This window comes from Saimiri boliviensis, chromosome 18 (genome assembly GCF_048565385.1).
Source record: "Saimiri boliviensis isolate mSaiBol1 chromosome 18, mSaiBol1.pri, whole genome shotgun sequence".
NCBI classification, from domain to species: domain Eukaryota; kingdom Metazoa; phylum Chordata; class Mammalia; order Primates; family Cebidae; genus Saimiri; species Saimiri boliviensis.
This window is the reverse complement of record NC_133466.1, coordinates 267,525-279,975: the sequence shown is the minus strand read 5'-3', so window position 1 is coordinate 279,975 and position 12,451 is coordinate 267,525. Positions and strand designations below refer to the sequence as shown.

Sequence of the window (12,451 nt, the reverse complement as noted above, 5' to 3'; positions counted from 1 at the left end):
TGTCTGGTTTTCTTTAAAGACACCATCTCCCTTGAAGATCATGAAGTCTGAGGATGCCTGTGAAAGGGCCCCTTCCTTCTGCTGACACAGCCCTGGGTCCTGATGGCTGCAGGCTATGCTGACTTGAGCTTGTACAGCCACCAGCTGTTGCCTGGTGAACTCCCAAGAGCATGTGCTCCTGTGTGTAGTGGCCAGCCGTTACCCTTTCCCTGCTGGCCCCCAGTTAGTGCTGGCATTCCACCTTGTTGCTCCGTGCAGGGTCAATCTCCTCCTGTGACGCCTTCCTCAACGTCTTCCAGTCCAGAGGTCTGAGGCCAGAGGTCATCTGTCCTTGTGCCAGTTCTCCTGAGGCACTCACTGTCGCCATCCGCAGGTAACCTCATTCCTTGCTTGTGTCTTGTGAGCACTGAGTTGAGTCTTCCGTGTACAACGGAGTTATTCTGGAGCTGTGCCTGTTAGGATCCAGGCCCATTTGTGCAGCAGCACCTTGGTGCCTGGCCTGCTGCTTTTTGCCAGCTTGGGTTTGCATGGAGAATTGAGTAGCAGCTTTCTGGGCCATATTCTGGATTCTTGCCGAATGCCAGCTTATGATTTTTCTGAAGTGCTTGCCAAATTAGAAAGGCCTTGTCATCTCATCTGTAGCCGTAGTAATCATTACAACCTAGGAACTCTTCCTTAGTCGGAAGCAGGTTCCTGTCAGCCATGGAGTCTGTGGGAACCATTGACCTGCCTGGAGAAGCGTCCAGCCTGGTGCTTAGCATCCAGCCACCCACCTCCTGGGAGGCCCATGCTGCCCTCATGGCTGTTTTCCTCATGTCGCCTCTCTCAGCCTGGAGGGCATGTCAGGCATGCAGACTGTCCTGAGAACCCTTGTGTGCGGGTGTGGGGCTGCTGGCCCTTCCTGTGCTCCTCACCCGCCTCCTGAGGTTTCCTTTCCCCTCCTCTTACCCACTCCAAGCCCAGCTCCATCCTGGGGGTAGAATGCAGTGTACTCACAGCCTCAGTTGTGGTCTTGTATTATAGTCACATATTCATAAATTGTATGTGTTTCCATTTATGCAAGTAACCCCAAGTTCCTAAAAGTAACCCTAACTTTTTAAACACTTAACATTAAAAACCACTATTGTCACCTACAAACTATAAATTGTTCTTCATTCTTTTGTTCTATGGTGATTTGTTTTGCACAACGGTTTAATTTTTTTCTTATTGGAGGAAACAATAACCTTTGTTGCTTAGTGTTCTGTTACTGTTATTGTATCACAAACAACAACAACAGTCATTTTATTATCTCTCAGGCTTTCTGTGGGCCAGGAGTTTAGGAAAGCCTCTGCCAGTTGCTTTTGGCTTGCAGGAGATGGTGTTTGGACAGGAGCCATGAGGGGCTGAGACCATCTCAGGGCCCCCACCTGGGCTCCTTGCAGCACAGTGGCCTCAACACAGTCATTCTGTTTGTCTGGCTTCTCAGGGCTCCAGGCGAGTGTCTCAGGACAACTGGATAGAAGCTGAATTGACATTTATGGCCTGCACTGGAAGTCACATAGCATCACCGCCACTGTAGTCACAGGCCCTTCTCCCACTGAGTGGTGTGTTGAGGTCACATTGCAGAGGGACATGTGGTGTGGAGAAACTGCAGCATCTTTAGAACATGCGTTTCTCAACAGTCTGTAGCATGGAGTGGTGGTTTTGGTGCAGAATCATGTTGCAGGCAAGGTGGGCTCACCTCCCTGGAATTTTATCCCCCTCATCAGTTAACTCCATTGTGGTTTTGTTTTCTAGGCCACCTGATCTGGGAGGACCACCTCCAAGAAAGGCGGTCCTGTCGATGAATGGTCTAAGTTACGGTGTTATCAGAGTGGATACGGAAGAAAAGTTGTCAGTCCTTACTGTTCAGGACGTTGGTCAGGTGATGCCCGGAGGTAAGGGACTAACCAGAGTGGGTCTTTGTCCGCAACTGATTGATGTCACAAAAAAGGTTATAAATGCTCCAGGCTTCGTCGTAGTGCTCTAGAAGCAAGCATGCAAGTAAAACGGTTCTCAAGAAGGTTTTCAAGGTAAATTGGAATTTTAGTTTGTAAAATATTTGCTCAGTTTTTTCCCTCTCTTTGTGTTAAGTTTAAAGATGAGCTAAAATACAGAGATGTGTGTGTGGGCTGTGCAGCTCACTTACAGCTCTCTGATGTTGGGGAGATGGTACTGATAGCTCACTGCATTCCAGTCACAGGTTTCATATTCACATGTTTTGGAACACTTAACCCCACGGCAACCGTGTGAAGTGGGCAACTCTGAGGAATATGGTAATGTGTATGAATAACTTGACAATTAGGTTATCTAAATAAGTTGAAGCAAGCATGTGTTATGGTTGAAGCCTCATGGAAGCTTCCCAGAAATTCCTATGTGTCAGAAAGGTCTATGTGGTCTCTTGCGCAGAAGTCAGCTCTGTGGGCCTGACTGTCATGTTTCATGTTAGAGGTTGTCCTTGCCAGCCTGAGGCAGAACCTGGCCTGGGAGGCCCTGGTGACAGTCCAGTAGGGTCACTGTCATGTGGTCTGAGGCTGCCCTGCTTGTAGCCACCCCACAGCTACTTCTATTTTCCTGCCTCAGGCTTTTTTGGGGTTCATGGGCAGCTGTCTTGGCCCCTTTTGGTGACTTCTAGAGGCAGGCCCCATCTCTCAGTGCAGTCTCCCCCTTTCCCATGCAGCCCTGACTACGTTAGGGGTTGCAGGCACTGTGTGCTGCTCAGCGTTCTGGTCCTCGTGCCTGCAGCTCTGCCTTCTGTAGGTGGCTATGCTGCTCAGGTGCAGACCCTGTGGGTGATGCTGGCAGCTCAGCCATCCCTAACCTGGAGCTCGGGGCCAGGTGGTGCCTGATCCCTGTATGTACACAGACACTGGGTCCTCACTGAAGAAGATGAGCATTTCAGCTTGTGTTTCTAGCTCTACTTTTTATTCATATGAATGACATCATTTTCTTCCTGTATTTCTACTTGGAAATGGACCTGTCAGTCTTGTACAGTGCTTAAACCTGTGGCCAAAACATTTTCACATACATCAATCATTGAGATCTCACTTATTTATGTTATGGGGAAAATATAGGTAGCTGTTTAAACTTTCCTGGAAAATCATGTTGAGGTCATGATTCTGAATGAATCTAAGGAACATCTGTAGTTGTACGCATTTTATTTGTAAAACGTGGATTAGGACATGAGATGCGTGTGTAGTGCTCTCTAGGTGTGTGCGCAGCGCTCCCCCAGGCGGACCTCTGTTTCCCATGATGCTCCACAGCCCCCTGACTATGCCCCTTGTTGTGGGACTGAGCCACATGGTGAATCCGACGGGTGGTTTGTCTTCAGCAGTTTTTCAGTCTGCCCTGTGTAAGCCTGCGGCGTTTGTGTTCACTACGGCGTCAAGGGTATATGTAGTGCTTTGTGTCTTTTGTGACCTTGCCCCATCTCTGCGTGTGCCTGTGAGTGTTGTGTGGCACTGAGGGCTGCCTGGACGGTTGCCTGAAGTGCAGACAAGCATCACCTTCCACATGAGCCAAGCATGGCTGCATTCTCTCTGCTAAGTCTTTTATGGTGATGGGGCTGTGGGAGGAGTCATGCTGAGGCCTGCGCCATCAGGCTCCGTGAAAAGGAGCATATGTGCAGATTGGACCCCCAAAGCAGAAAGAGCTAAGAAACTGAAGGAGGAGGCAGGCAGATCCAGTTTGTCAGTAAAGGGCGATCTGCTGGGGAACTTACTGACGGAATCATGGTCTTGAATGGCTGCAAGACAGGCAGATCTCTGCGCTGCAACCCTCCAGACCCAGGGCCTACGTCTTGGGGAGAAACATCTGTGCTCTGGAAGGAATGTACACATGGCTGAGGGAGTGCCCTGGGCCTCATAGCTTGTGGCGTTTACAGCAGCATCAAGGGTTGTTTTGGAGGATAGGCAAAACTTAAGATGAATAGATGTTTCTCCATTAAGACATCTTAGAGGCACTCCTGGACTTAAGATTAGTCTGGAGTCACATGGCAGGTCAGCATTTAAAACAAAGTTACTAGAAAGGGAGCAGGCATGGGGCAGAGTTCTGTCAGGCTCTGGTGCAGGAGCTGCTGTGGTGGTGATAGTCAGGAGCCAGGGCCAGCAGCACCCCACATGGCCCCAAGAGGACAGTGGGATAGGAGGAGGCACAGGGTTTGTTTATCGTAGAGGACATATTTTGTCAGCCGGGGCCTGTTACATGAAGGATGTGTTGTACTTTCTAGTTACCTTACAGTGGTTATAAAAATTTACATATACAGTCTAAGACTTACAACTGGGTGGCATGTGCATCATAAAACTCCTTATAAGAAGACGCTGTGTGTATAATATCCTGTTTCCATTACTGCACAAACAGCAGCAAGGAGAGCTTTCTGAATGATCCATTTAAACATGTTCTTCATTATTCTGAGTTTTTTTTTTTTTCTCATTTTAGCTAATGTATGTGTTGTGAAGTTAGAAGGTACCCCTTATCTTTGTAAAACTGATGAAGTGGGAGAAATATGCGTCAGTTCCAGTGCAACTGGCACAGCCTACTATGGATTGCTTGGAATCACGAAGAATGTGTTTGAGGTTTGTCCCTTTTCCTGACTTTCCTGTTGAAGTTAAGTTCTGTGACCACTCAGGGGGCCCCAAGTGTGCGGGGTGCTGGGGGATTGCAGTGGTGTCGGGGATGGTCTCCTGCCACACAGGCCCTCCTAGGGCTGTTGGCACATGGCCTACACACCTCTGTGTATCCTCCCAGAGTGAGGGTGGGGCCGGGACCAGGACCAGGACCAGGCATGCTGTGGGAAGCTGAGAGTCAGTGTGCTTCCCACGGTCCTGCATGGGAGAAGGGCATGTGGGTGCTGCCTGGTGGCTGATAGGAAGGCACTCACTCTGGCCCCAGGGAAACCAGCCCTCTGCCACATTTGCATTGTTGTAATGTGAGTTGCTCAGGACAAGTCTACTGAGGCCAGGGGAGGCCACGCACACAGAGCAGAGGTAAAAGACATGCTCTTGTCCTGCCTCAGGAGGCCTGCCCAGGAGGTGGAGCAGCCAGGCCACAGAAACTGGGCCTATGCAGTGCCAGCCTCTTTTTTCCCCTGGTTGGCAGGCGTGGCAGGCATGCATGTGGTGCTGAGTCTCCTGCCACCTGCTGGGTCTTTTTGGCGAGTTAGTTGGTTGTCCACAGCCTGATTGTGCCCCTCTCCACTCTGTGCAGACAGTTCCAGTCACCGCAGGAGGGTCACCCGTCTTTGACAGGCCTTTCACCAGGACGGGCCTGCTGGGCTTCATTGGGCCTGTGAGTATGTCCTCCTATACTAGGACTGGCAGTAAGAGAAGGTAGGGGGCGTAGCTAAGGGACACCTTGCTGCAGTCCTGCTCTTGTCCTGGCTGTTCCTGACCTTCCATGTGGCCTTGGTTGGTCACACTGACCTCCTCGCCCATCACCTCACCTGTGTGCAGGGCCGTCCACACCTCTGAGATCAGTGTGCAGTCCTGCACACAGGCCCGAGTCGGGGGTCCCAGGGATGGATGAGGGTGTTTTGCTTTTTATATGGAGTGGCCGGTCCATGAGTATTCATTTATTCATTATATCACTTTGGATGTCTAAACTATTTAAAAATAAATACTTCTATTTGTAACATCTTGGCCCAGTGTTTCTCTCAGCTGGGCAGTTTTGCACCCTCCTTCCCAGGGGAGTTCTGGCAACCTCTTTTTTTTTTTTTTTTTTTTTGAGTTAGAGTTTCGCTCTTGTTGTCCAGGCTGGAGTACAGTGGCGCAATCTTGGCTCACGGCAACCTCCGCTTCCTGGGCTCAAGTGATTCTCCTGCCTCAGCCTCCCAAATAGCTGGGATTACAGATGTGTGCCACCACACCCAGCTAATTTTGTATTTTTAGTAGAGACGAGGTTTCTCCATGTTGGTCAGGCTGGTCTCAAACTCCTGACCTCAGGTGATCTGCCCACCATGGCCTCCCGAAGTGCTGGGATTACAGGCGCAAACCACCGCGCCCGGCCTTCTGGCAACTTCTGAAGACATTTTTGCTTGTCACAACTCATGTTAGGGGAGCGTTCCTGGCATATAGTGAGTAAGTACCTAGAGGCCAGGGATGCTGCTCGTGGCCAACACTGCCCAGGACAGCACCTGCAACGATACTGTCAACCCAGAAGGTCACTATTGCCGGGTTTGGGACCCCTACCCTTAGTGCAGCGGTTTTCAGTCCTTCACAGACTCCAACCACAGCTTGTCTCCCACTTGTGAGCGTTTCCCATGCTGACTCCCTTGCTAACACTGCCCCACCAGCCCTGCTTCCTTCCACACAGCCTGCCCCTTTTCCGAGCTTGGCTTGTCATAGGGCCTGCGCTACACACTGGGTCTGTGGGCATTGACCCGACTGCGAGGCGCCCGAGAGTCCTGTGCTGTTGGCCCCTTCTTGGGGGGCCTGACCATGGTCCTGGCACGTCCAGCTTCTGCCCGTGGGTGGAATCCTGACCCACACCATTTCCCTCAGGACAACCTGGTCTTCATCGTGGGCAAACTGGACGGGCTGATGGTCACTGGAGTTCGCAGACACAATGCGGATGATGTTGTAGCCACTGCACTGGCCGTGGAACCCATGAAGTTTGTCTACAGAGGCAGGTGATGCGCTGCGGACCCCTGTGCCGGGAGTAGATTCCTTCCTTTTACAGCTTGGGAAGTCTGTCCGTAGTAGATGGAAAGCCCAGCAAATTTCAATTCATAAAATCTAAACATCGTTGTACATCAGAAAGCTCCTAAATAAAAAGGAAAATATTTGCAGCAGTGATACCAGAGTTAATATCCTCACTGTCCAAAGAGTTCATTGAATTCCTCAAGAAAATAAGGAATTTGATGTAAAATTTTGGGCAAAGGCTCCAGGGGACAAATCAGAGAGGGAAAAATTGAGTAAAGCAAAGGAGAAATGGGTCCAAGTTCCTAATAACCTTAGAATGTGAATTAAAACAGAAAAGTACCATTTTCTCTGTGAGACACACAATACCCTACGTTGCTTCTGGAATGAAAATCAGCTCAACTTTTCTACATGTGTAAAGCAAGGACCTTAAGAGATTCTCTTGAGCAAAGAAATAGACGTCTGGGCCTACGCCTCTGGGCATAGGGGCCACAGGAGGGGAATTTTGCTCCTATTCCCAAGCTCTCTGTCTGGGAGGAAGCTCTTCCCCTAATTGGTCCACTCAGCCAGCTACCTTTTTAAATTTTATTTTTCTCAAGTGGGTGCCTTTCTTTTTAAAAAAAAAAAAAAGACAGGGTCTTGCTCTGTTGCCCACCCAGGTTGGAGTGCAGTAGCCTGATCATAACTTACTGCAGCCTCAACCTCCCGGGCTTCAAGCGGTCCTCTCACCTCAACCTCCTGAGTAGCTCGGACTATAGGCATACACCCCACACTTGGCTAATTTTTAAAATTTTTTGTAGAGATAGGGTCTCACTATGTTGCTCAGGCTGGTCTTGAACTCTCCTGGGCTCAAGCAGTTCTCCTTTGTTGGCCTCCCAAAGTGCTGGCATTACAGGTGTCAGCCAATGTGCCTGGCCAAGGGCATGCCTTTTGTTACTAAAACTAAGGTACCTGGGTGCCAGGCCAGGCCCTGCCTTTGAGTACCCCTCAAAGCAATCATGAGGGGATTCTGCAAAGTGATGTGTCGTCATGGTCAGTCTTGAGGAAGAAGCCCAAAAGATGGACAACAGAGAAGGTGGGAGATTGCTCAGGGGGCCTGGCCAGGCAGGCTGTGTGTATGGGTGTGCACGAGGAGGGTAACACAGCTAGGGTCATGAACTGCCCCTCACAGCAGAAATGGGGGACACTTTGGGCAGGTGTCCTTAGGGATAACATCAAGGTAGCCCAAACCCTGCTTTGAGGTGGAGTGGGGAGAGCCCCTACCCAGGGCCACCTGTACCTGATTGTACCTGGAGATGAAAGAAGCCTCCACCCCCAAAGCAGGATCCTGACGAGGTGAGGCAAGCCTGAGTGAATAATGGGGTCTGGGTAACTGCATCTGCAGGCAGGATAGCCTACTTGGCCCCATTAGGAAGAGCTGAGGAATACAGGAACCTGGAAGTGGAACCACAACCAATTGAAATTATATGTTACTGGAAGAAAAGCAATAGAAGATTTGCAGCGTGAAATAAGATCTAGAAATGCTAGCAAAGTAATTGTTCAAAGAACACATTAGATGGAATACATAGAATGGATACAGCTAGAGAACAAGTTGAAAAGGTGGAAAGTCAGATTAAGGAACTACTCTGGAAGTAAAATAGGAACTTTAAAGGAACTATTAAGAGAGATGGGAGAGAATAAGGGCTGGTGTCCACATAGCAGACTCAGGAAGAAGGGATACATGGAGTGGAGCAGGGATTGTCTGAGGAAGCAGGTGGTTGGAGTTCTCTGGATTGGGAAATGGTCCACAGAGGGCCATATGGCATGTTGAGTTTATCTGTGTTCTCACCGTGGACCACAAAAAAGCCAAGCAAAACACATCAGACTTCCCCACAGTGGAACTGGCACAAGATAACAGTGCACCCAATTTGCCCAAATTGTCAGTTGTGCAGTTGTAGTAAAAAATACTTTTAAGCATGTAAATTTCAGAAGTTTTGACATACAAAGGTCTATAGTGAAAACAGTTTTGGTCAAGATACTAAGAGAAGTAAACTCAGGAAGTGCTATAAGATATAAGAGAGTAAGGAGAACTCAATATTAGGTAAGGTCTGTTGTATAAAAGTGTGTGTGTGTGTTTGTGTGTACACACACCAGTCAAGTCATAGGAAAGGACAAGAGAAGGTGTATCCATAATGTCCCAGAGTCAGAATGGTAGACATCCTAAAATGATTGGTTTGATGGGGAGATCATCATCTTATTTTATAAAGATCATCATCTTATATTTTATCTCTGTCTTATATCAACTCAAAATCTAAAAGAAGAAAAAGGCAACACAGAAAAAAGGAGGACATGTTGAAATTCTTAAGGTAGTAAAGACAGGTCTAACTATGCTAATCACAATAATTGTGAATAGATTATAGTAAAAGAGAGGTGCAGTCTGTTGTATTAAAAAACGTAATTAATAGAACTTTTAGACAGATTTGTGCACAAGGAAATTAACATCAGATTAAAGAAATTTTTCTTGTAAAAATATGTGTCTTTCTGGCTGTTTCGCTTTACCCTGAAGTCCTCTCTGTTTTTTGTGACTTGAGACACATTTCAATCGTCCTTGAGATTAGAACGATGAGTTACTTTACAAATTTGCAGCAGGTAGCCCCATTTGACAGACTACATTTTGAATATAAGGACAGCCTGCCTCTTCCACTGTGAGGTGAGAATGCATCTGTGCCTTGTTCGGCGTCTTGCCGTGTGGCCATTTCCATGTCTCATCCCTCAGGATTGCTGTGTTCTCTGTGACTGTGCTGCATGATGACCGGATCGTCCTGGTAGCTGAGCAGCGGCCAGATGCCTCGGAGGAGGACAGCTTCCAGTGGATGAGCCGTGTGCTGCAGGTGGGCGCCCTGCACGGCCTGTGGTTCGGTGAATCTCCCAAGCTGGCCCCCCGACTCCACTCCGAGCGCCAAGTGGTTGGTTTGTTCCACCCTGTCCTCCCTGCCTCCAGCTTGTTTATCTGTATTTTTCATTGCAAATTGACAAATTATAGCCTTATGTATTTATGAGGTACAAAGTGATGTTATAATTTATAAATACAATATGGAATAATTAATATATCCATCACCTCAATATTTATTTTTTTATGGTGAGGACACTTGAAATTCACTCTCATCGTGATTTTGAAATGTACAATACATTATCTGTGATGTTCACCAGTCTGAATATATCTCAAAGAAAAAAACTTTCCTCGTCCTGTCTGATTGAGGGTTTGTGCCCTTTCACCACCATCTCCTCATTGCCCCATCCCTCAGCCTCTGGTCACAGATTTATGGACGTGGGTAAACAAATACTGTGTGTGTGTTTCCCCTTTCTGACTTAAACGGTAGAAAACTGTACACACTCCTCTTCATCTAACATAATGTCCAGAGTTCCATTTCCTGGCCTGGAGAAGAGGTCCATGTAGGGGATGTTCCTGTCCCCCACCCAGCATCTCCCCAGCCTCAGGTTGGGGGCCTGGGCCAAGCAGGGTCCTTCCCTTTCAGGCCATCGACAGCATCCACCAGGTGGGCGTGTACTGTCTGGCCCTGGTTCCTGCCAACACCTTGCCCAAGGCTCCTCTTGGAGGGATTCACATTTCTGAAACCAAACAGCGCTTTCAGGAAGGGACACTGCACCCATGTAACGTGCTGATGTGCCCTCACACCTGTGTGACCAACCTCCCCAAACCTCGTCAGAAACAACCAGGTTAGTCGTACCTAACAACAGGATGCTCTCTATTCTTAGCATTGATAGCAGCTGTGCTTGTGGTTAGGGTGCAGCCCTGCTAGGCCCTCCAGTGCCAACTGCCCATGCCTTTGGGGCTAGGGTCAAGAGCCGGAGCGAGGGTGCACCCCAAAATGGTGCTATCTTCTGTGTGCCTGAAACTAGCTACGCATGGGGGAACTTAACCACATGCCCTGCATGGTGGTTTGCACCTGCCTGTTAGGAACCAGTTGTAATGATAAACTCCAGGATGGCCTCTTAGCTTTGCACGGCTAGGAGATGGCTCCTTAGGGCTAGAAATGATGCCCAGGATCATACTGGAGCTTAAAGTCAAAAGTGCCTCTGTGGCCATGCTGTGCTATGGGGCACGAGCCATACCTGTCCGCAGGAGCCAGCTGCCTGCCTCTGCCCTGGGACCTGCCACAGACACTGGGTTGATGGGACCTTGGAAATCTCTCAGCAAGTGGTCAACTTTCCTTCCCTCATTTTACACCTTTAAAAGCTAATTTTAAAGACTGGCTTAACTTAATGCAGTTTTTCATTTCTTTGATCATGTTGATTTTTAGTACATGACAAAGTTTTTTTTTGTTAATTATTGAACACATAAAATATCACTAAATACATTTCATCAGGAAGATTTAATTTCCTGATTTATACATAAAGTACAATAAAACAAAATATGTTAAGAATTTTGCTGTGACTCAGGCTAAATCATATCCTCTGAGCTATGTCATGTAGTAAACTTCTTTATTTAAGAGAGAAATTCTGTTTGTCACTTAGCATGAACATTGTAGCTGGCTTTCTGAATATTTGTATCTCAATAGAAGAGTTAAATGCCTCATTCAAGTATGTTTTCAAAATAAAAAATATAATGGAAAAAAAGTCACATGACTTTTTTCTTCTCATTCTGAATGAGAAGTTACTAGCATCTCATTCAGAATTTCCCCATTTCTAGAGGTTGGACCAGCCTCAATGATCGTCGGGAACCTGGTTGCTGGGAAGAGAATCGCACAGGCTTCTGGGAGAGAGCTCGCCCACCTGGAGGACAGTGACCAGGCACGGAAGGTAACAGGCCAGTTTTGAGGGGAGGGGCGGTGGACGGGTGTCCATACCCCGGAGGCTGCCAGTAACCACATCACCCTCTCGTGCAGTTCCTGTTCCTGGCTGACGTGCTGCAGTGGCGTGCCCACACCACCCCTGACCACCCGCTGTTCTTGCTGCTGAACGCCAAGGTGAGGCGGCGTCGGGGCTGGTGGAGCCCGTTGCTTGTCTACTTGGTGATGCCAGTGCCCTGGTGGTTTTCCTGTGTAGAGAACAGTGTGCCTGTGGGCTCGGCCCCTTGTCCGGTGTGGTTCTCTCGGCCTGCCCCTTCCTTTGTAGGTTCCTTGTTTTCCACACAATTCACACAATAGTATTTCTACTGATTTTGTGTTTAGCAGGAAAAGTCTTATCAGCTCCAGTTTTTTTTTTTTTTTTGAGACGGAGTTTCGCTCTTGTTACCCAGGCTGGAGTGCAATGGCGCGATCTCGGCTCACCGCAACCTCCGCCTCCTGGGTTCAGGCAATTCTCCTGCCTCAGCCTCATGATTAGCTGGGATTACAGACATGTGCCACCATGCCCAGCTAATTTGTTTTTGTATTTTTAGTAGAGACGGGGTTTCACCGTGTTGGCCAGGATGGTCTCGATCTCTTGACCTCGTGATCCACCCGCCTCGGCCTCCCAAAGTGCTGGGATTACAGGCTTGAGCCACCGCGCCTGGCCTAGCTCCAGTTTTTAAAATTAAAAACCGCATACATGTAAATACTTCTAAGTTTGTGAGCTAAATTAGGAAATGTTTTTTAAGAAACAATTAGGCATTTAGAATTTCTACATTTATTTACAGCTTTTAAATGGCAAATGTTGCTTCCGACCCTGTTCCTGCTGCTGATTTGGAAATTCTCATGTGTTTCAAGTTCCTGTTGTGTGCATTCCACTATGCTAGGAGCATTTGGGATGCCAAGGAGAAACTGTAATCTTCATGTTCAGGTTGTGGACAGGAATGCAAAATGTGGAAACAGAAAGTT

At 48.2% G+C, this 12,451-nt stretch overlaps 1 protein-coding gene across 6 annotated transcripts in view; it reads left to right on the top strand.

The window, feature by feature from the left end:
• The window catches only part of DIP2A (disco interacting protein 2 homolog A), a 112,849-nt gene that overhangs the window by 83,583 nt on the left and 16,815 nt on the right, over positions 1 to 12,451 (top strand). For all 6 annotated transcript variants that reach the window (XM_039480381.2, XM_039480379.2, XM_039480377.2 and 3 more), the window contains 9 exons: positions 259 to 373; positions 1,777 to 1,916; positions 4,456 to 4,592; positions 5,224 to 5,304; positions 6,516 to 6,643; positions 9,409 to 9,523; positions 10,169 to 10,370; positions 11,344 to 11,453; positions 11,540 to 11,620. In XM_039480381.2, coding sequence (XP_039336315.1) covers positions 259 to 373; positions 1,777 to 1,916; positions 4,456 to 4,592; positions 5,224 to 5,304; positions 6,516 to 6,643; positions 9,409 to 9,523; positions 10,169 to 10,370; positions 11,344 to 11,453; positions 11,540 to 11,620 — 1,109 coding nt within the window. The remainder of the gene's footprint in view (positions 1 to 258; positions 374 to 1,776; positions 1,917 to 4,455; positions 4,593 to 5,223; positions 5,305 to 6,515; positions 6,644 to 9,408; positions 9,524 to 10,168; positions 10,371 to 11,343; positions 11,454 to 11,539; positions 11,621 to 12,451) is intronic.